General features: G+C 36.1%; 1 protein-coding gene across 2 annotated transcripts in view; it reads right to left on the minus strand.

Moving 5' to 3' along the window:
- The window catches only part of ETV6 (ETS variant transcription factor 6), a 319,314-nt gene extending 296,912 nt beyond the window's left edge, over window positions 1-22,402 (minus strand). For both annotated transcript variants that reach the window (XM_074194579.1, XM_074194578.1), the window contains exon 1: window positions 21,813-22,402. In XM_074194579.1, the coding sequence (XP_074050680.1) occupies window positions 21,813-21,845 (33 nt within the window). In that variant the 5' untranslated portion in view covers window positions 21,846-22,402. The remainder of the gene's footprint in view (window positions 1-21,812) is intronic.
- Between the last annotated feature and the right edge of the window lie 217 nt (window positions 22,403-22,619).

Raw genomic sequence — 22,619 nt, forward strand, 5'->3', positions numbered from 1 at the left:
AATTTCTATAAATTTACCTGAACTCATTAGTGCTATCCCTGTTTTCTTCTGGGGTTTTTTTTAATTCCTGTTGAGGTATAACCACCTTTACTCCAGATCTCCATCTTAACTCAATGTGAATTTTTGTTTTAGGCTTGTTTCTTGTAAATAACAAAATTCTTAGATCTGCATTCCAATCCATTCTGCTAGCCTCTTACATTTTATGGTTGAATTTACACCATTCATGCTCATGGTTGCTATTACTAATTGTGCATTACTTCTAGGTTATCCTCTGTTTACTCATTCCATTATCCTTTTTCAAATAAGAAGAATGTGGTTTAAAAACAAAAAAGAAGTTTAGGGGCAGCTAGGTGGCGCAGTGGATAGAGCACCGGCCCTTATAGTCAGGAGTAGCCGAGTTCAAATCCGGGGCCTCAGACACTTAATAATTACCTAGCTGTGTGACCTTGGGCAAGCCACTAAACCCCACTGTCTTTTTTTTTTTAGGTTTTTGCAGAAGTTTGAACATCACTTTTGTTCTATAAATTGAAGAATTCTATTTTCATTCTGTTGTTCCTTTTCTCATATTTTTTACTCCATCCTTTCTTATTCATTTCTCTTGAATTCTCCCTTCCTGTTCCCTCCTCAGAAGTTGGAACTTGTTTTCCTTATTTCCCCTACTAAGAGTGATTTGTGGGTGTATCAATTTTGTTTAAGAAGCATCTATGATACAACGCTAATCTCCCTCCCCTTTCTCTTCCGTACAATATATCCATTTCATTTCTATCTTCTGAGATCATCAAAATAGAACAAAACCACTCGGGTCCCTGTGTCTCTTTTATTCATCTTTCTTTCAAATCCTTGAAAATATTAGGGTTCTGAGAAGACTTTGGTTTCTTATCCTCAATTAGCACATAAATAATTCATCCCCACTAAAATGAGTGTGCTTTTTTATGTTTCTCTTGACTCTTGCTTTTCCATTTCAAAGTAGTACATTCCATTTCTGGGTAGTACATTTTTATCTCTGTAGAATTAGATGTAGTTTTTCAAAATTGATTATTCTTAGCTGCAAGCCTTTATTTTTTGCAGTTCTCTCTTTTATGGTGGCAATTGACAAGTGTTGTAGGATCCTGACCATAGCTTCTTGATATTTGAATTCCTTCTTTTTGGTTTACTGTAGTATTTTTTCTTGATCTGAAAATTCAGAATTTGGTTTATGAATTTCTTAGAAGTTTTCAGGTTCAAGTTTTCTTCAGGGAAGTGACTGGTAAATTCTTTCTATTTCCACTTTTCTCTTTGATTCTCAGAGATCTGGACAGTTTTCATTTATAATTTCTTGAAAGACAGTAACACCATTTTTAGGTCCCAATTTTCAGGTAGTTCAGTGATTTTTAGATTGTTTCTTCTTAACCCATTTCTAGATCAATTGTTGTTTTCAATAATTTACTTCTTGCAATCTTATGATTTTAATATTTCTTCCTCCATTGAGTCATTTTTTTATTTAATCATTCTAATTCTCATAGCATCCAGTTCTTGGGGCTTTCTACCATCTCTTTGTCCCAAGACATTGTTTCTCATTACCATTCTTTCCTCTCTAAATGTTCTATTTTAATTCCATTCTTTCTTTGTGTCTGAGAATTTTTTTTCCTCTGAGACTCTACTTGGACCTGTAGGGAGGAATTCTCTTCTTGTTTGGGGTTTATACAATTGTCACACCTTTATCCAAGCTATTTATTCATAACAATGGGTATCTGGTTTGTTTGTAGCACTAGGCTGTGTCCATATTGGGTATCTGTGCTTGGATCAAACTCCAATCCTAATGGCTAGACCCCACTTCCTGTAAGAATTGTCTGGCCTTGTCTCTTCCCATGGTGCAGTTTTGGTTAGCTTTGATGTTGGGTTGGGCTGGGTCCACCTGTATGTAGGTCTTCCTTCCACCATGGCAAGGATCCCAGCCTCCCTGATTCGGGTGTCTTTCTCTTGCTACCTCAAAGCCAAGTAACAATCCTAAATAACTTCACTGTACAACCCTGTCAGATACTGATTTTTCTCTCTGAGAATTATCCCAAACCACACTAATTTTCCTCAAAACTTGATTACAGAAAAAGCAGTTGTTTTGACATTATTAAGTGAATGGTTGGCTCATCTCTGATTGTTGAGGTCAATGCTCAAATCAATTTAACTTATCAAATATTTATTGAATGACCACCATTGTGATACATATTCTATGCCACTGACATAAATTCTTTTCTCAAAGCAATTATATTCCTAAGTAAATAAAGTTTATATAAGAAATAGAACATAAAATATGATTTTTGTTATATAAAATATAACGTGAAGAAATGTCAACTTGGGAGTGAACTACAACATTCAACATCACATTAAGAGTGGTAAGGTTTGTGTTTTTTTTTTTGGTAACTAATACCTTTAGGAAATGAGACTCAAGTATAGCCACTGGAGACTACCATATCTTAAAATTTGCAATTGTAAATTGCAAATAAGCAATTTGGCAAAAAAAATAGATTTATATAAGCAAATTACATTTAATAAATTTAAATTTAGTGGGTCTAAAATGTCTAAATAGACAAAAAAAATCACACCATTAAAAATATGATTGGGGAGCAACTGAGTGGTGCAGTGGATAGAGCACCAGCCCTGGAGTCAGGAGGACCTGAGTTCAAATCCAACCTCAGACATTTAATGATTACTTAGCTGTGTGACCTTGAGCAAATCACTTAAGCCCACTGCCTTACAAAAAAACAATAAAAAATGCAGAAAGGAACAAGAATTAATAACCAGACACAAAGGAAAAGATATTGTAACAGATGAAATGATCTCGAGTACAAAAAATTTAAAAGCCCTTGTATAAAAGCAATATAGCAATGGTCAGAAAAAAATATGTAAATGTTCTATGAAGACTTCTTGTAAGAAGAGCAGCTAGGTGGCACAGTGAATAGAGCATGGGCCCTGGAGTCAGGAGGACCTGAGTTCAAATCCAACTCAGACACTTACTAATTACCTAGCTGTGTGACCTTGGGCAAGTCACTTTACCCCACTGCCTTGCAAAAACCATAAAAAAAAAGATCTCCTGAAAGAGACTGACATCTAAAATATAAAAGGAATTATTATGATATTAAAATCTAATCCACAAGTCATGTTCAGAAGAAACCACTGGTTACTACCAGAAAAAAATGTTCAAAATTACTAATAATTTTTAAAACACAAACTAAAAATCAAAGATAGGGTACTATATCACACCTATGAATGAAGCTAGCAGAGATGGGAAAACTCACTATAGGAGAGTCTGCAAGAAAACAGGCAGATTAATTTGTTGCTTGTAGAATCATAATTTGAAATTATGTAAAAAAAAGTTATTCCCTACATTACAGGAAGATTCATAACATCAAGAAAGGGTTCCTAAACAAAAAATACTCATAGCATTGTGATGTGTTTAGCAAAAGGCAAGAAATCATCACCTTATCAATTTCCCTTTCTTAATTAATCACCTATTTATTTATTCTTTATGTTGCTTGCCTATATTCTTTTGCTTATTGTTGCCGTCATTAGATTGTGAATTTTTTGAGCACACAAAATTTTGTCTTTTTCTGTATGTATGTAAAGAGCATAACACAGTGGTTGGCATGTAGTAGGTACTTAATAAAAGTTTATTATATTTGACAAGCAGCTGAGGAATGAATGGAATGGCAGAATATGAATGTCAATAGTGACAAATGTGAAGAATTCAGAGGAACATAATCAAAAATCTTATAAAGTCCAAGAAAAACAGATTCAAAAGAACTTCAACAACATATGTAAAGTCAATATGGAGAGACAACCGAACAGTTCATATGTGTCAGTCAATGTTAGTTAAAAGATATCTCTCTCCTCTTTCTATGAATCGACAGAATTTTTACCACCAAGGAACATATTTTATAGAGGGATCAGGGTATTTGTTGAGAAAAACCTGTTCCTCACAATAAATAACCCTATCAGGGAAAGTGCTATTACCCAAATTTTACAGATGGGAAAACTGAGGCTTAGAACTAAGTTGTGACTTTCCCAAGCATCTAAGGTAGAAATGTAGAAATTAAACTAGTCTTTTTAACTTAAAGGATAGGTAGGTAGGTAAGTAGACAGACAGATGAAATAACATATATATATTTATATATATATCCAAATCTGTGTGTATATATATATGCACATATATGTATTTATACATAACATAGTCTTTACAAACATGTATACATACACGTGCATGCATGCATGCATACATACACATTCTCTCTTTTTCTGTCTCTCGCTCTCTCTCTCCATACTCTGTGTGTATATGAGTGTCTATGACTTCAGGCAAACTAGATTTGAGATAAAACTAGACAAGGCAAAAATCTTATTGCTGGTGCCTTTCTTATATTTTGGTGTCTGTAAATTATTAGGGTATCTTTACTGTTAAACTTTTCTTCCAATGTTGCAGCTATCATTCTTCAAGGTATCTGGTTTGGGAGACAGGTATAAGGTTAAAAGGAGACAGGTATTCAGGTTAAAACACTCTGGATCAGATTTTTAATTATCCAGGAAAAAACTAGTTCTCATTAGTTGTATGCCTTCCTATATAGAGCCTCATCATTCCTGTATTGTAAATTATGGTTCAAAAGTCCAAATATTGTTGTCAAAAAAACATCTTCCTAGGAAGTTGTTAATTTCCTAAATTCACCTCCCCTTCCAAGACTCTAATCAGTACCAGTACTAAAAAGGAATCCCCTAAGTGCTCCAACATCTTTGGTTTCTTGCCCAGGATAACATAATCACAAACAATACCTTCTAAATTTCTCTGGCAGTATTATTTATCCCATGTGAATCAGCAAGAGTGGTCATCAGGTTTTATAGGTGCTGGAAAAGCTATGTATTGTCCTAGGAAGACAATAGGAAGATATCACAGACATGTTCATATTAAATAAACCAATTGCTGAGGGGGTCTTAGGAAGCTCCTACCACTCTTCTTCTTGGGTACAATGGAGCTCCTTCCTGCAAGAGGTCTTGCTCCCCAGTTTACCCAAAGAACCTCATCACTTTTACTTGGCTCCTTTCCTTCCTCCTCCATATCCAGATTCTTTCCTGCAACCCTATTTAGATTATGATTCCTTTCTATCTCATTAGATTCTTTTTTTTCTTTATTTTTACCTTGATGACTTTCCTCTGTTTAAAAAAAAAAGAGGCAGGGCACCTTTCTTTTTCTCTGATAACCTAGAAAATAGGGAAGTATATCTCCAGCTCATTTCCCTTACCTGAGAAGGGAAGCATGCCTGAACTTTAGTGTACTTAGCAGTTCATCAATCATAGCACAAAGATCAAAATGGAGCACCCTATGGGCAGAACTACAGTAATCTCTTTGCCTTCTATTCTAGTTGAAAATGAGATCATTACTTTTGACAACATAATAACCAGTAGGATCCTTCATTAAAGACCAAAATGGGCTGTCAATTTTCAGAATCACACAATTTATGAATTGAAAAAGACCCTCAGCAGTCTACTAATCCAATCTGTACCACCAAAGAATCCCCACTATCCATAATCAACAAGCAGTTATCCATCCTCTGCTTGAAGACATCCATGGAAAGGGGAACTCATCACCTCCAAAGGTAGATTTTTCTCCATCTGATGATCCCAATTTGACTCCTAATAAATAACACTATCATTCTTCACATGGTAATATCATTCACAGAGATAAATGGCACTTCTGAAGCAGACTTGTCACCAGAATAGCATTTTTTGTAAAATCACACATATCAGTCTAAAGCAGGAATTCTAAATCTTTGTATCATGAACCCCCTTGGCAATTTGGTGAGGCCTATTGGGTCCATTCTCAGACTTCTTTGTTGCCTACATTCAAAATTGAAGCAAATATTAAATTTCCCAGAATAGTTCAGCCACCCCCACCCCAAAATCTATCCACAAATCCAATGGAGTGTCCACAGATGCTGAGTTAAAAACCCCTAATGTAGACAGGCTCTAAATAATCCCAACTAAATAAATAACACTGCATTATAGTAAAAAGAATTCTGGTCTTAAGAGCAAGAGACCTCAAACAATAAATGTCCAGCTCCAGCCATTAATAGCTGTGTAGCTTTAGGTGGCAAAGTATCTACAGTGCCAGCCTGGAGGCAGGAAGACTCATCTTGCTGAGTTCAAATCTGGTCTCAGACACTTCCTAGTTGCGTGACCCTGGACAAGTCACTTCACCCTGTTTCCTCATCTGTAAAATGAGTCAGAGAAGGAAATAGCAAATCATTCCAGTATCTCTACCAAGAAAATCCCAATTAGGTCACGAAAAATCAGAGAACTAAAAATGACCTTCAATAAATTGCATAATCTCTATGAGCGTCAGTTTCCTCAGCTATAAAATGAGGATGAATTTAATAACCCACCTCAGAGTTAAGAAAGCACCATATAAACTTTAATATACTCAATAAACATAAGCTACTATTACTACAATCCTTGGAATTCAGCTCTAATTTATGTTATCCTGACTCAGTATTTCCTTCCTTAATCATACAAGGAGCCAGATGCCATTGTGCTAATTATCCAGCCTTTAAAGTAGCTCAGAGTGTCTCTGTTCGAGCTAACCACAAAGTGGTGCTTAAAATCCTCAGACACCAGCCTCTAGAACTGCCATGCTACTCTGGGCTGGTCACTTTCTAATAGGACAAGAAAACTGGGTAAAAACTGGAGGCATCCAGTCCCACATCATGGTGGTATCTCAGAAATGGCTTTTATTGGTCTTTGGAGGGCCAAGTTACAATTTGATCCGGGTGAAATGGAATTTTATTCCAATATTAAACTATAAAATCTATTATCTTAGAGCTTACTCTGAGTCCTTACCTTTTAAGGAATTCTACTCTCAGGTCATTCTCCCTAGTTGAATCAGAAAAATTTAGGACATGACATGATCACAGAGCTTACATTATGTAGAATAAAATAAAATAGAAACTAAATCAAACCCTACTCTGGAAAGGTTGTCAACAACCAAAAATCTTCTCACAGTTCCTTCTAGTAAAATTCAGACCAAGAACACCAGAGGCTTATAAGAAGGAATGAGGGGGAAAAAAAAAACGCTTGGGCAGCTAGGTGGCATAGTGGATAAAGCACCGGCCTTGGAGTCAGGAGTACCTGGGTTCAAATCTGGCCTCAAACACTTAATAATTACCTAGCTGTGTAGCCTTAGGCAAGCCACTTAACCCCATTTGCCTTGCAAAAAAACTAAAAAAAAAAAGAAGTAATGAGGGTCGGGAAGAGTGGGGTGTTCACTCCCCATTCCAGGCCAAGAAGGAGAACCAAAGTCATAGTGGTCCCCAAGCATCAGTTGCTTATGGGCAGTGATGTTGATGATATCCTTCCCTCTCCATGTGGATCTTGGGCATTGTGTCTGCTCCAATTTCTCTCTTCAAAGTAGCAACAGAAAAGAAGAAAAGAGAAAAAGAAAATGCATAAGGTGTCTTTTATCTTCCTTCACAGAGGGATCCTTTATGCTCTTGGTGTATCCTCACTTCCTTTTGTCCTTTTTCTCACAGACTTCTTAGGATCTTTTGCTCTGACTAGCTAAAAGTGATAGAATCAAAGAGCTAGAGTTGGAAAAGACTTCATAGGTCATTCAGTCCAAGATTCTCTTTTTACAAATAAAATTAAGGCCCCAAGTATGGAAGTTACTTGCTAAAGTGGCAAAACTAGGATTCTAACTCATATCTGCATGGTTTCATTATCGTTGAACCAGATTGTCTCAACCCCCCACCTTAGTCCCCCAAATCACTTCAGGTCCTTGGAAAAACATCCCAAGTGGTAACAAAGTTCTCCCACAGTTTTTCCATTCTTAGTCTAATGTCCACCTTATATGAGTTGAGTCATTAAAATTCTAGACTTTCAATTAGAAAAACCCAATTTCAAATTGTCCTTCAGACTTCTGCCAGATGGATGAGGCATGAAGCCTCAGTTTTTTCATGTATTTATTATTATAGCACTACTTCACAGGATTAATGTAAAGAATTAATGTGTGTGATCTACATAAAGTACTAGAATATTTCATGATTATCATTTCACTTGCTTCTTCCCCTCATAGGATTTGGGAGTTAAAAGAGACTTCAGAGATCATCTAGTTCAAGGGTTATCAATTTGTTTTTTAAATATATATATATATATATATATATATATAATTCTTAAATGATTTAAATATAAATATTTAGCTTTAATATATGCATTTTAAAATATCTAATTATTTCTATATAATTGGTTTCCTTTGTAATTTATTACAAAGCATTATTGTGAGGAAGAATCCATAAGCTTCACCAGATTGCCAGAATTTCATGAGACACACACAAAAAGTTAAAAATCTTTGATAAGGTCTAATCCCCTTATTTTAAAAAGGGGGAAACTGAGGCTCACCAAGCTTATATATCATCATCTTCATCATCTTTATAGCTAGTGCTTAAAGCACTTTACAGAAGTGATTTCATTTGGTCCCACAACAATCCTTGGAGGCTGATGCCACCAATGATCCCCATTTTTACCTAAGAAGAAAATAAGGCACAAGAAAATGGAAGTGGCCCAAGCAGGTAAGTCTATATTACTTCTATTCAACTAGTAAGTTTCTGAGGCAGGATTCAAATTCAGAATCAATACTCTATCAAATATAGCACCAAACTCCTAAATTTACAACACTAATGAAAAAACAGATTAAAAATCTAATGCCAGGACCTCCAACTCCAACTGCAGGATCCTTTCTAATTACACCAGGGAGGAAGAAATGACAAATATTTGTGTTAACATTTTACAGATGAGACAATTAAGGCTCAGGGTTTAACCAGCTGATAATAATAAAAGTTTTGTATTTGTAATCACACATTACCATTTAAAAAGCATTTCCTCACTACCTACCTCATGTAACTATTTGTTTTTTGGGGGTTTTTTTGAAAGGCAGTGGGGTTGGGGGCGGCTAGGTGGCATAGTGGATAAAGCACCAGCCTTGGAGTCAGGAGTACCTGGGTTCAAGTCAGGTCTCAGACACTTGGTAATTACCTAGCTGTGTGGCCTTGGGCAAGCCACTTAACCCCATTTGCCTTGCAAAAACCTTAAAAAAAAAGAAAAGAAAGAAAGGCAGTGGGGTTAAGTGACTTGCCCAAGGTCACACAGCTAGATCATGTAACTATTAAACAACAGCAAAAAAAATTTGAAAAGTTGACTTGCCCAAGATGACACTGCTAGTAAATGTCCCGGCCAAAGTGTGACACCAGTTTCCCCATCTCCCCCCAGGATGCAAGTTCAGCAGTCACATAAGTGCCATCCCACCACTTATCAACATGAGATTGGTTAGCTCTTTCTTCAGCAGCCTGGTGTTCCCCCCACTCCTGTAGGCTTGGAGTTGGGACCCTGCAGCTCACATCTCCAGAGCTCCAGTGATCCACCAGCCTCTGCTTATCTGGTACCTGGGACTCAAGGCAGGTACCACTATGCCTAACTTGAATCCAATTCTTCCACCAAGAGACCCAATAAATTGTAACTTTCTTACTACACCATCTCTCACCTAAAAAACAAACTCTAGTACTTTCTCCCAAATTAATTCAGACAGAAAAAAAATGCTGTAATTTGGTACATACAGAAAACCTAGTATCAACACCATTCCCCAACCTTTTTAATTTGAGAATGACACACATCAGGATACCAAAACATAATATAAAGATAATCAGCAAGACCTCTCTGGTTTCACAGAACTGGTGTGCATAATCCAGAGCTATAGAATTGATATTTTCTCCCTTGAACTCCCTCCCTATTCTTACATTATTTTTTCTGTAACTACCTCTCATAGAATCAACAGGTTTTTTTTGTAATTTTGTCTTGCTTTAAATAGGAAGTCTGATTCATGTAAATGGTCTAAGATTGGCCATGATGGAGAGCAGCGCCTTTTAAGCCAGGTCTGAAACACATTAGCCTAATTCAACTCAGGGACTCTCCTCCAGGCATCAGAAAGTCATAACTGCTGACTGGCCCACCAAGCTCCCAAGCCTCAGTAAACAAAGGATAATTCCCTGAATTACCCATTTTAGTAGGGATTTGCATTTCTCCCAACTCCCCTCATTCTATAAAGAATTCCTCTGACTGACATTTTCTTCTCCAAGGACCCCCTCACAGACCCCCTTCCCTCAAAGTGTCCAAGCCTTGGAGAATTGGGCCTCAAAGCGAGTTCAGAGCTCTAAATCTAACCTCCTTTGTGTCACACACACCATCTACAAATTACTTTTTTTTTAAATAAATGAAGGAAATGCTAAATTTCAGTTAGATTAAGGAAAATAGAGTGCAATTTTTTTTCCATTCAAGATCACAAATCCCTTAAATCTATTCATGAACCCGTGTGACCCCAGATCTAGCTTAATTCTCTCAGTAGTCAGGTGAAGGAGCTGATAGTCATGCTGCTAAGAAGTGACTCAGTTTCCCCAAAATATCCTATGGGATCAAGGGATTCCTTCTCCAGCTTCCCAAAGGATCAAATAAATCAGCCTTTAAACATTTCTTTTTTAAAAAAATATAAAGCTAATATTAATTATCAATGCAATCAAAATTATTTTGCAATTATCTATATTTAAATAGATTTTTTCTTTTTCTCTCATTTTATTTTTCGTGAGGTTTCTCTAACTTTTACAATAAGATATTGTAGTAATGTGTAAATAAATGCCTTTTTATAAAAATAAATAAATTTCGACAAATATAATGTAATAATAAGATTCTATCTCTTCATTCCCATTCACCCATCTTCTATGTGGTCATGGAGTATATGTAGCCTGTTAATTTAATTTTGCTTTTCTTCCCAGAGATCTTTCAGGATTTCTTTGTATTCCTCATACTTGTCTATCTTAACTGCATTATTCTGTAGCATTTTACCATAATTTATTTAATTATTCCCCATTTAGCTTGCAGTGTTTTTACCATTACAATTCATACTGTGGAAATTTTTAGATAGCTCTTCTTTTCTCTTTGATAACAAATTCAGGAAATATTTCCAACAATGGAATTTCCAGGGATGGTTATTAAAAAAAAAATTTGTTGTGTACTACATGTTGCTCCTAAAGCTCTACAAGTTATACACTTTAAGTTGCATTTTAAAATTGAAAATCCCACCAACAATTTCAAGCATGTCCATTTCCCCAAAACTCCCATCAAGACTTAAAGGTGTTACGATTAGTTTATCTTGCCATTTTGAAACATAGAAAATGCATTCTTTATTTAGCCCAAGATTGCTCAAAAAGGCAACCAGAAGTCAAAGCACTGAAAGAGAAATCCCACCAGGAAAAAAGATTATAGCAATGCCCCAAATAGGAAAGCCCAGAAAGGGATGGAAGACTACAGGCAGTGGTCTGACTAGATATACAAACTGAAATAGATCTGGGTAAAGGATCTAAAAGTCTCTTCTGGATGCTTTGAGTTCAGGTCCAGCAGGGAAAGGGGATAACAGTCCCAGAGAGAAACCACCTGGGTCCAATAAATGAATACAAGAGATTGTAGAGCTGGGCTCTAGCCAGGTCAACAGGCAGGAATTCAGGCTGAAGATTTGATTAAATAATAAGAGAGACACTGACAACTGGAAAGAAATGTCCAAAAGGAAACCCCAAGAAGTAGAACTAGAAGAAAAAAATATGGCCACAAGACCTAAGAATACCTTAGAAGAAATAAAATCAAAAACTTAATGAAAAAAAAATACACACACACACACACACACACACAGACATATTTGTATGGAAAAGATGGAAGAGCAACTTGAAACACAAAGTAATATACTCCCTGAAAAACTACAATAGGCCAAAGAATTCAATGATTTTATGAGACAACAAAAAGAATAGAAAAAAATCCAAAGATTTTAAAAATAGAAGAAAATGTCATTTACCTAAATATATCACTTAATCTGGAAAACAACTCAAGAAGAAACAATTTTAAAAATCAGTGAACTGTCTAAAAACCATGAGCAAAATAGGGAAAAATATATACCACATTTCAAGAAATCATAAATGAAAGCTTCCCAGATTTCTAGAATTAGTGGATAAAGTAGAAAAGAGAAATAATGTACTGATCATCACCTGAAAGCAATCTTAAAATGAAAGTTAACTGAATGACAAAGAGAAATAAATAACAAAAGTATAAGTGCTGGAAATACAAAGCTAACCAAAAAGATAAATAAAAAGTTAAGGTACACTATTGTATCTCTAATGATTATTGAATAGGAATAGAAAGAAATACATAAATATATACTCTCTTTTTTCATATGTGAAAGGTACCTTAAAAAAAATCAAAACTGAGCAGGTACTAGAGCATAAAACCTCATTAACAAATGTAGAAACATTTAACATTGTTTGATGACCATAATAAATAAAGACAAAAGAATTTTGAAGAAAGGGTTCGAATTTTAATGAAGACTAATTTAATCCTAAAGAACAGAGAATAAATCATAGAAACAATAGATTATTTCATCCAAAAACATGACAGGAATGAGATAACATTTCAAAACTTTAAGAATGTAGTCAAGGTCAAGCAGTCATTAGGGGAAAATGTCTCAACACTTTTTATCAACAAAAGAGAAAGTATCTGTCATTTTTTTTTAATTTTAGAAAGGTTTTATTTATTTTTGAGTTTTACAATTTTCCCCCCAATCTTGCTTTCCTCCCCCCCACCCCCCACAGAAGGCACTTTGTTAGTCTTTACATCATTCCCATAGTACACACTGATCTAAGTTGAATGTGATGAAGAGAAATCAAATCCTTAACGAAGAAACATAGTATGAGATATAGCAGAATTACATAATAAGATGACAGACACCAATGGGGGGGGGGGGGGGGAGAAAGTACTGAGAATACAACTAAAAACTCCAGAAAAGCAACCAAAGCAATAACAATTAAACACCAAAATGGCAAGTCTAAAAATGAAAGTTAACAAATCTGAAAGCAAAAAAATTAAATAAAATTAGCTGATTTTTAAAAAAGAACAAAAAGTGTTAGCTCATCTGACTGAATTTTTAAAAAGCAAAATAGTATAAAACATGAAAATTCTTTTTTTTGAAAAAAATTCTTAATAAAGACCAGATGAAAAATATTTGAAAATTTTGCCTGAGCAGATGCCAACAAAACCAATAATTTGAGAATAGATTGAAGTATTTTTTGCACTATCTTTTTTGCACTATTTTTCTTGAGTTTTTCTTTTTTTTGGCAACATAGCTAATATAAATGTTTTACATGACTCTCACATGTATAATGTGTATCATATTGCCTAGGGGAAAGGACTGGAGGGAGAATTCTGAAATTCAAACTTTTTTAAAGAATGTAGAAAAGAAAAAAATTTAATGAAATTGAATGTAACTTTTTTTTTAAAAAATCTTACAAACTGATTGGACTGATAGTTACAAAAATATAAAATACCCAGATTAAAAATAATAGGAAAAAATAATAAATTGAACAAGTCATAAAGGAACTCTCAGAGAGGGGGGAAAAAAAAAACCAAGACCAGATGGGACTTACAAGTAAATGCTAGCAAAATGTTTAAACAACTAATTCCAGTACTATATAAACTATTTACAAAACTAATTAAACAGAAGATGCCCAAATTATTTCTATGATACAGATATGGTCTTGATATCTAAACCTGGGAGAGGATTGTAGACCAATATCTGTAACACTGAATAAAATATGAGAAAAGATACTACATTCAACATAATTAAAAGATTAGAAACTATTTATTATATACTATATTGTACATTTTATATTATTATATGTTATTATAGATTATACCAAGGATGCAGGTTCAATTGTTCAATATTTTGATAACTATGAAAGATCATATTAATAATAAAAACAAAAAAGTGTGACTTTTGATAAAGCTTGACAAAATATACACTTCTGTTAAAAAAAAATAAAAAAATATAGAAAAGATGGACTTATAATTCCCATCTAAAAGCAAGAGCCTGCATTATATACATGGAAAATCATAGAGGATTTTTCATTTAAAAATCAGGATTAAAACAAGAATGTCCATTATCACCACTATTCTTTGACATAGTCCTAGAAATGCTAGCAATAACAGACAAATAGCAAAATAATTGAAAGGATAGGAAAAACAAAAACAAAATTCAGTTTTTATGGATGACATTTTCTATTTAGGAAACCTAGAAAGTCAAAAAAAATTTAAAACAATAACTTCAGCAGAGTAAAGGATATAAAACAAATAGTGATGTCTAGCATCAGCCATCACAATCCATCCACAGTATCTTTCCTCCAACCCACAACATGGGGAGGCTCAAAAAGAAGACAGACCTGCCTGGCCTATGACTGGTCCCAGTCACAAGAACTTGTCATCCACCTCACAAGGAGTTCTGGAACCCACTTGAGTCACTTTACCTTGTTTTGCAGGCCAAACTCATTTCCATATAAAGACTGGGAGAAGGAAGGGACGGAATTTCAGACAAATCCGCCACTATATCCTTTCTGCATCCTATCCTTGCTGTTTCACGTTAAACTCCTTACATCCTAACATCAAACCCAAACTAAGAGAGCAATGGCATTAGAGTCTCATCTTCTAACAGATATAAGTCATCAGCATTTGTTATATTACATAAAAAAAATTCAATTAAAGAGAAATTTCATTCAAAATAACTACAGAATATTCGAAATATCAGATACTTCTGCTACTAACAGAAACAACAACAAAGCAGTCGCTTTAAAGAAATATTGAAATCAACACGTGAGGAGATATCAATCACTTATTGTTCAGCTGTGTCAATAAAATAAAAATGAAAACACTACCTAAGGGAATTTAGAGAGCCCTAAAACAAACTTCATATGGAGAAAACCAAAGTGAATAAGTATTTTATCACTACTTAAGTTATTTCATGCTACACAAAACAAATGTAACCAAATATAACAAAAAAATTCATAAAGGGAGACAAAGTCAACAAACATTTATTAAACAATCTGTCATATTTAGGAATTGTGCTAAAATCTGGAAAGAAAGAATGGGAGAAAAGAAAACAACCCCTTGCTCAAACTATAGTTTTGATTACAAAAATATGTTGTGGTGGTGGTGGTTGTTCAGTCATGTCCAATTGATTATTTGGGACCTCATTTTGGAGTTTTCTTGGTAAAGAGGCTGGAGTGGTTTAACATTCCCTTTTTTCAGGTGATTTTACAGATGAGGAAACTGAGACAAACAGGATTAAGTGACTTGCTCAGAATCAGTCAGGATGTGAACTCAGTCTTCAGATTCCAGGTCCTACATTCTATCCACTGTCCCATTTAGCTATCCCCAAAACTAGGTACAAACAATATATATGCACAGAATAAATTAGAGATACATTCAGAGGGGTTTGGGAAGAGTCTCATAAAGAAGGTGGAACTTTAGACTTTAGTGAGACTTTGTATTATTAGCCATATGATCCTGGAAAAGTCATTTAACTTTTCTCAAGTCTCAGATTCCTCATCTATAAAGTGGAGTCAAAAATAGCACCTATTTCACACAGTTGATATGAGGATCAAATGAGATAACATGTGCTAGCTATTACTATATCATCTTTATAAATTATTACATTATTTATGAAATCGAGAAATTCTTGACAAAAATAAGAGATAACAAAAAAAAATGAGTAAGGAAGATCACAGATTAAATGGGAAGTTTGGATTATATAAAATTGAAAAGTTTTTGCAAAAAAGTCAACGCAATGAGAGGAAGTTTGGTGACCTGGGGGATAGAGTATCTGCCCAGAATTCGGGAGGACTTAAGTTCAGACCCAACCTTACGTAAACCCTTACCAGTTGTATGACTCTGGGAAAGTCACTCAACCTCGATTGTTTCTCTAAATAATTAAGTGACTACGACAGTTAAAAACACAAGGAATAGTTAACTAGACAAAAATATCTTTGCCACCACTTTCTCTGACAAAGCTCTGATATCCAAGAAGTACACATTATAGAGAAAAGATTAAAATAAATAAGAACAAGAGCATTTCCCCAAGAGATAGATGACCAAAGGGGATAAACAGGGAGCTCTCAAATTTTTTTTTTAAAAATGAAAAAAGCTGTCAACAAGTATATGAAAAACGCTTCAAATCACTAATGATAAATGTTAAAAATAAAACTAAGGTTCAATTTCATACCCTTCAAATTTGAAAAGTGACAAAAAAAAAGTAAAATGACAATTGCTGGAGGGCACATTGATGCAGAGTTGGTAATTCGTACAGACATACCGCAGAGCAATTTGAAATTATATGCCAAAAGTCACCAAACTGTCTACCTTTTGACCCAGCAATATCACAAGCCACACAATCCAAAAGAAAAAAAAGAGAGGGAAAGAAATTATATATAAAATACCAATAATAATCACTCCTAATTTAGCAAAGAACTAAGGAGATGCTCTTAGATTGGAGAAAGGTCAAATTATGATTTATGAATATGAAAGAATAATTTTCCCAGCCTCAGAAACTTAATAATTGCCTAGCAGTGTGACCTTGAGCACAACACTCTTAACCCTATTACTTTAAATAAATAAAATTTTAAAAAGAATAATTTTCATCATTAATTTACTAGTTTTGAGAATTTTAGTAATTTCAATATAACAATTTTTAAAAATCACTAGTGAAACTCTAGTCTCTTGTTTCCAAATACACTCAACTAACATTTATTTAGCATTATTTATTTTGTTCAAGCACTGGGCTAAAATGCTCTTCGCATAGCCAATATATAGTTAAAATTCACTTTAACATAACATTTTAAGGTTTATAAAGCATTTACAAAATATTTAAATTTTTACAAAGGTTTCCTTCCAACAACCCAATGACTAGGAATTGCAAATATTACCTCCATTTTATAGAAGAAGAAACTTCAGCTTTAAGATGTGGGATGGTTAGTCCAAGGTCACATAATTAGTAATGGTCATAGTTGGGATTCAAATCCGGCTATCTTCTAACTCCAAAATAAAATAGTCTGGGGAGGGGCAGCTAGGTGTCAAAGTGGATAAAGCACTGGCCCTGGAGTCAGGAGTACCTGGGTTCAAATCTGATCTCAGAAACTTAATAGATACACCTAGCTGTGTGGCCTTGGGCAAGCCACTTAACCCCATTTGCCTTGCAAAAAAAACCCCTAAAATAAATAAATAAAATAAAATAGTCTGGGAAAATGGCAAGGATGTTCACAACCCAATGTGTATTCCAGGCCCTCCTGGTTTAAGTGGTATAAGTAAACCACTATACATTCGTGTCTAAGACATAATACATTGTTGGAGAGCAGGGAATTTATAATTGGGTTCCAAATCTCAGGAAATATCTTTTGGTATCTCCAAAACTCAGTTAACTGATGTCTTCCCCTTTTAGATTACCTTCCATCAATGCTTTGAGTGTTTTGTATAAACCTCTGTGTGTGTGTGTGTGTATTGCCCTTCTTTGGAATGGAAACTTTTTGAATCCAGACACCATCCATCCTTGTTTTGCTTGATACCCCAACAGTAAGACTAGAGTATGGCAGATTATAAATGCTTCACAAACACTTGATGACTGAGCAGACCACCAGTAAATTGCTTAAGTTTTTTTCTAAACCTCTATCTCCCCAACTTTAAAATGACTTGGATAGGGTCAAGGTGACCCCTAAGGGATCTTGCAATTTTGACTATCCTAGGACTTTTCCTCACAAAGAAACCAGGAAAAATTAGAGCAGTCTGCCAGCTCATCTTCTTTCAAATTTCCCAGTTGGCTTTTTATTTATCCTCACCAAATTTCTGCCCTTCACAAACAAAAGAAAGCAGATTTTAAAGCCCAGTGCAGCAAAGCATAATCATAGTATGGTTCATCTTTGTGAATTGTCATTGAGAAAATTCCTGACTAGTCAGTGAAGGTGGTGTGTGACACCTAGATGAATAGACAGGAAGCATGAGTGACTTAACTAGACCTCAATTCCATTACTTAGAAATTCTCCCACAGACAAAGATAACGACAGAGAGAGCAACAAGAAAACTAGAAAGATTGAAGGAGCCACAGTATAAAGAATCTGAAATAGGGGCAGCTAGGTGACGTAGTGGATAGAGTACCGGCCTTGGAGTCAGGAGTACCTGGGTTCAAATCCAGTCTCAGACACTTAATAATTACCTAGCTGTGTGGCCTTGGGCGAGCCACTTAACCCTATTTGCCTTGCAAAAACATAAAAAAACAAAAACAACAACAACAACAAAAAGAATCTGAAATGCCTCAAAGCAGAGACTTTGTATTTGATCCTGGAGGTAATAGGGAGCCATTGGTATTTATTGAGCTAAAGTGGTCAGATCTATGCTTTAGAAAATCACCTGGGCTGAATGCATTGGGTGGTGAATGGAGCTCAGAGGCCAGTTAAAGACCTAAAACCAGAGTGATGGTTGTATGAGTGAAAGAACATACCTACATGTGTGTATGGATATGGACATACATATATGTGTGTATGTGCCTGTATGTGTGTATGTATATACATGCCAGAAATGGTGAGAAGGTAGAAATGATAAGATATGGCAATGGTTCAGAGATAGTATTTTTAAATGTACAAAGTATATATTACCTTATTTGAGTCTTTCAACAATCCCTAGGTTAAGTACTTTATTATCATCTTCCCTATTTTACAAATGGGAACCAGAGGAGCAAAGTTAAATGTGGTCACACAGTAGATGTCAAAGATAGAATTTGAATCTGGGTCTTCTTGACTCAAACCCTGCACTGTAACAAGAGGTAATATGATGCCCTCAAACAAGCCCTGGATCTCAGAGTCTCAGTTTCCTCATCTCTAAAGTTCCATCAAGCTATAAGTAAATCTCTATTTCTATGGCAAACTGAGGCTAGAAAGTTAGTTAGACTTAGAGGTTTGGATTCCAATACTATCTTATTCACTTCCCCCCCCCAACCTTGGGCAAATCAATTAGGCCAATAATAGTATTACACACTATTTTATAGAAGGGCAGAAAGGGAGGGTCACTTGGCTAAATGGGAAAATGTTTGTAAAGGACCAGTGAGCATCAAAGCTGGTTAAGTGATGTACATTAGCAGCCACCACCCAGGTAAGAGATGCCTCCAAAAGTGTCATTGATTGGCAGATCAAACCATTTGGAAATGCATCGGGAATGATCCATATCTTGGTATGTGATAAAATTACTGCAAAATAAAACTGCTATCCTAAGCATGGCAGCTTCTATATTCCAGTAAACAACAAACTTTTCTTTTAGAGTAGAGAATGAATGCAAACATGTTTGAAGGACTGTCTGAAGGATCGGAGCCTGTATGTTGTGTTGAGTTTTCTGTCCTGTGGAGAAGAGTATCTTTCATGTTTTCTTCCCTCCTTCCCAACAGTAGTCCTAACTTTCTTTTATTCTCTTCCACAAGGGGCAAATCAGTGGGCACAGTTAATCCCTCAGCAACTGGTGTGGGAAAAGAGGAAAGAGAGAGGGGCCAAACTGAGCCCTCCACTTGAGAAAGGTGCTTTGTTTGCTACGAATTTTTTTTTTTTAATGCTGGAAGTATAGTAGAATTGGAGGTGTAGTCTCTCTCCAAATGAGTGTTTCTGAACTTGAGTTTCAGTTCTTGATCCTATATTTTTTAAAATTCTTGATCAAATAAATGCAAGTGTGAAATTTAGTTTTTCATGAATATCTAAAAATACATACCATATGTGTGTATGTATATATATATATATATATACATATGTATATGTAATTTACACACACATTTATATATTTTAAAAGGATATCCTAAATTACAAAGGACACCAATTCTTCTATCTCTGATAAGCAGACACCTGATTAAATTGCCAGAGGAAGCCATAATAAGAATTAAAATGTAGATTGAAACTGTGAATGTGATTTCTAAGCTGCACTTAAGAAACTTTTATTTCAGATAGTTTTCAAATTTGTACTTTCGTACTTGCAGAATTTCTTTTCTATTCTGGTACAAAGAGGTGAGCCTCTCAATGACTCCTTCTAGCTCAGGCACCACATTCTCTTGGGTTCATGTTTACAGTGGATATGTGTCATCTCTAAGAAAGAAATCAAGAAAAGTATTCTCCCCTGCTTAAAACTATGAACCCGTTCATGGTACAGATTTTCCTCATGTTGGATTTATTGCTATATGGCTAAATATAATTTGCTGATTTAACATCCTATTATTTAGTTACCTCAGTTTGTGTTATGAAGCATGCAATAAATTAGATTATCCATATCACAGTATTTTACAGAAGACAGTGGAGAACTGAATCAGCATAGTAAAAGAAATATGCTCTTAAAAATGTTAGAATACTTAAAAGTTCTTTAAGGTTTTCCAAAACTACAGCTACCCTCAAGTTGGAATGGACATCTAAGACCCACAAGTTTCAGTGGTTATTTTTTTCTAAGGTAAAAAAACCCATACTTGCTCCCACCAAAACAAACAACCACCAAACAAACAAAAAACCACCCTCCAAATCTCTCTGTCCATAGCCCTATCAGAAAACACATGAAAATTTAACTTCCTCCTGAAAGGGAGGGAAGGAGGGAGTAAGTGAGGGAGGGAATAAGAAGAAAGAATGCTTACTTTCTCAACAGGTAAATCCTAAATAAAACTCAGTACCTCAATCTGGAAGGAGAATTTCAGAAGCTTTTTCCCCAAGACTAAGAAAACTGGTTTTTTTGTATTTCTTTCTGCTGTACTCACTTAAAATGAGGTGCTGATATCACTTATTAAAACAGGCCAAGTTACCAACAAACTTCCTTATAAGAAACTGAAGGAAGTCCACAGGAAGGAGTCTGTTCTCCCATGCTCTCGTTAAAGTGAGCCAATCAAATAAATACACTGATGGGAAGGCTAAGTGGGGAAACTGTACAGCTCTTCTTGTGTTCCCACAAGATCAACTTTTCAGAAGTAATCCAGAACAGTACCACCAACTTTAATTACACAACTACTTAGGGCAAGTGCTGTGTTTGCAAACACAAACGGCAGCTGCATTTACAACTTGCATGGGGGGGGGGGGGGGCATGGAAGGAAAACGAGGAAAATTCTGGTTCCATTTCCTTGTTGCCCTGTCAAATATAGAAGGGCATTTTGGCTATGGCAACTTCCATAGTTCTATTTTCCTTATGCACCCTAGGAGTTCTCTACTTGGGTACTGCTCAACTTTCCTATGCACTGATCATAAAATACCATTCAGCAACTTCACCTTTTAAAAAAAAAAGTCAAAAACATTCATTGTGCAATGCTAAGAAAAGCTGCCACCAGGGTTCTTTTTCCAGTGCTTTCAAAAATTGCAGCTTTTAATTACAATCAGAGGCGAGAGAACGTACAATCCTTAGAAAAGAAACATTGCAGGGAGAAGTTTAGGGTTTGAAATAAAAAGAAAGAATAAAAGTTAATTTCCCCTTCCCTCCACATGTTGGGGTTACACAGAGGCAGGGTTTTAAAAGCAGCACTAATCACCTGAGGGTGTTTTACAGTTCAAAATACAAGCCAGGTCTTTTTTTTTTTCCTGACCAATTGTGACAAAGCTTTTCATTGTCAAAAAGAATGGGGGAGGGTGGGAAGGGAAAACACGAGGGAGGGGGGAAAAGAGGGAAAAGGGGGGGGGCAAACAGCAAGGTTAAATTAAAGGGTATAGCCTGCAAGCTGCATCTCCTTCCCTCAAGCCCCAGATATCGATCGCGAATAGAACTGCAACAAACCCACTTTTAAGAAACTGATCGCCCCCCCCCCAACCTTCCCCAAACCGGGGTCGAGCCAAAAGGTTTTTTAAAACATGGAGGGGAGGGGGAGGAGGTAGAGGAGAAGAGGGGAAGAAGAAGATCTTTACCTTAATGGTACACTGAACAGGAGTCTCAGACATGTCTCACAGCAAGAGAGATCAGGAAGTTCTCAGTTTTTTTCCACTTTCCTTTCCTCTTCCCCAACCCAGAAATCCTCCAAACAGCCAGCCAGATGCGATCATTTAAGAAGTTTCTTCAACCATCTTCACCACCCCACCACCACCACCCCCCCAAAAAAAAACAAAACAACCCCCGGGGATCCTGCGGCTTCTGCCCTCCAGCAGAAGGAACAGCCTCCCAGTTCTTTTCCGGGGGGCTGGGAAAAGGAAGAGAGGAGGGCTGGGGTCAAGGGAGCCGGGAAGGAGGTATATTTTGGTCGTCTTGGAGCTGGTCTGCTGGATGAGACTGTTTATCTGGGTCTCTCTGGCTCGTCCGTCCGTTTCCCCCTCCTCCTTCTCCTCCTCCTCCTCTTCCTCCTGCCTCCCTCCTCCTCCTCCTCCTCCTCTCTTGTCTCCCTCTTTCTTTCTTAATGTTTTCCTTCCTGGAAGAGAGAAACTGAAAGGCGGACTGAGAAGCCTGTGCTCATTGATCTGGAGAGTTTCGGTGCTGAACTGACGTGAATTCCCAGCAAAGAGCTCTGCCTCTTAAAGGAGCCACCAGGAAATAAAAGCTCGGGTTACAGCCGGGCGTCGGGGAAATAAATGCAGGACGGGCGGCGGGGGGAGGGGCGCTGGGGGAGGGGCTGGGGCGAAAGCAGGTGAAACTGGGCAAACTAAGGAGGAAGGAGGGTGCCTAGCCTTTTAACTTTGAAAGGCCGATGCATCCCTGGGGGGAGGGGAAGAGGAGGAAATAGG

The sequence above is a fragment of the Macrotis lagotis genome, chromosome 7, assembly GCF_037893015.1.
Source record: "Macrotis lagotis isolate mMagLag1 chromosome 7, bilby.v1.9.chrom.fasta, whole genome shotgun sequence".
NCBI lineage: Eukaryota > Metazoa > Chordata > Mammalia > Peramelemorphia > Peramelidae > Macrotis > Macrotis lagotis.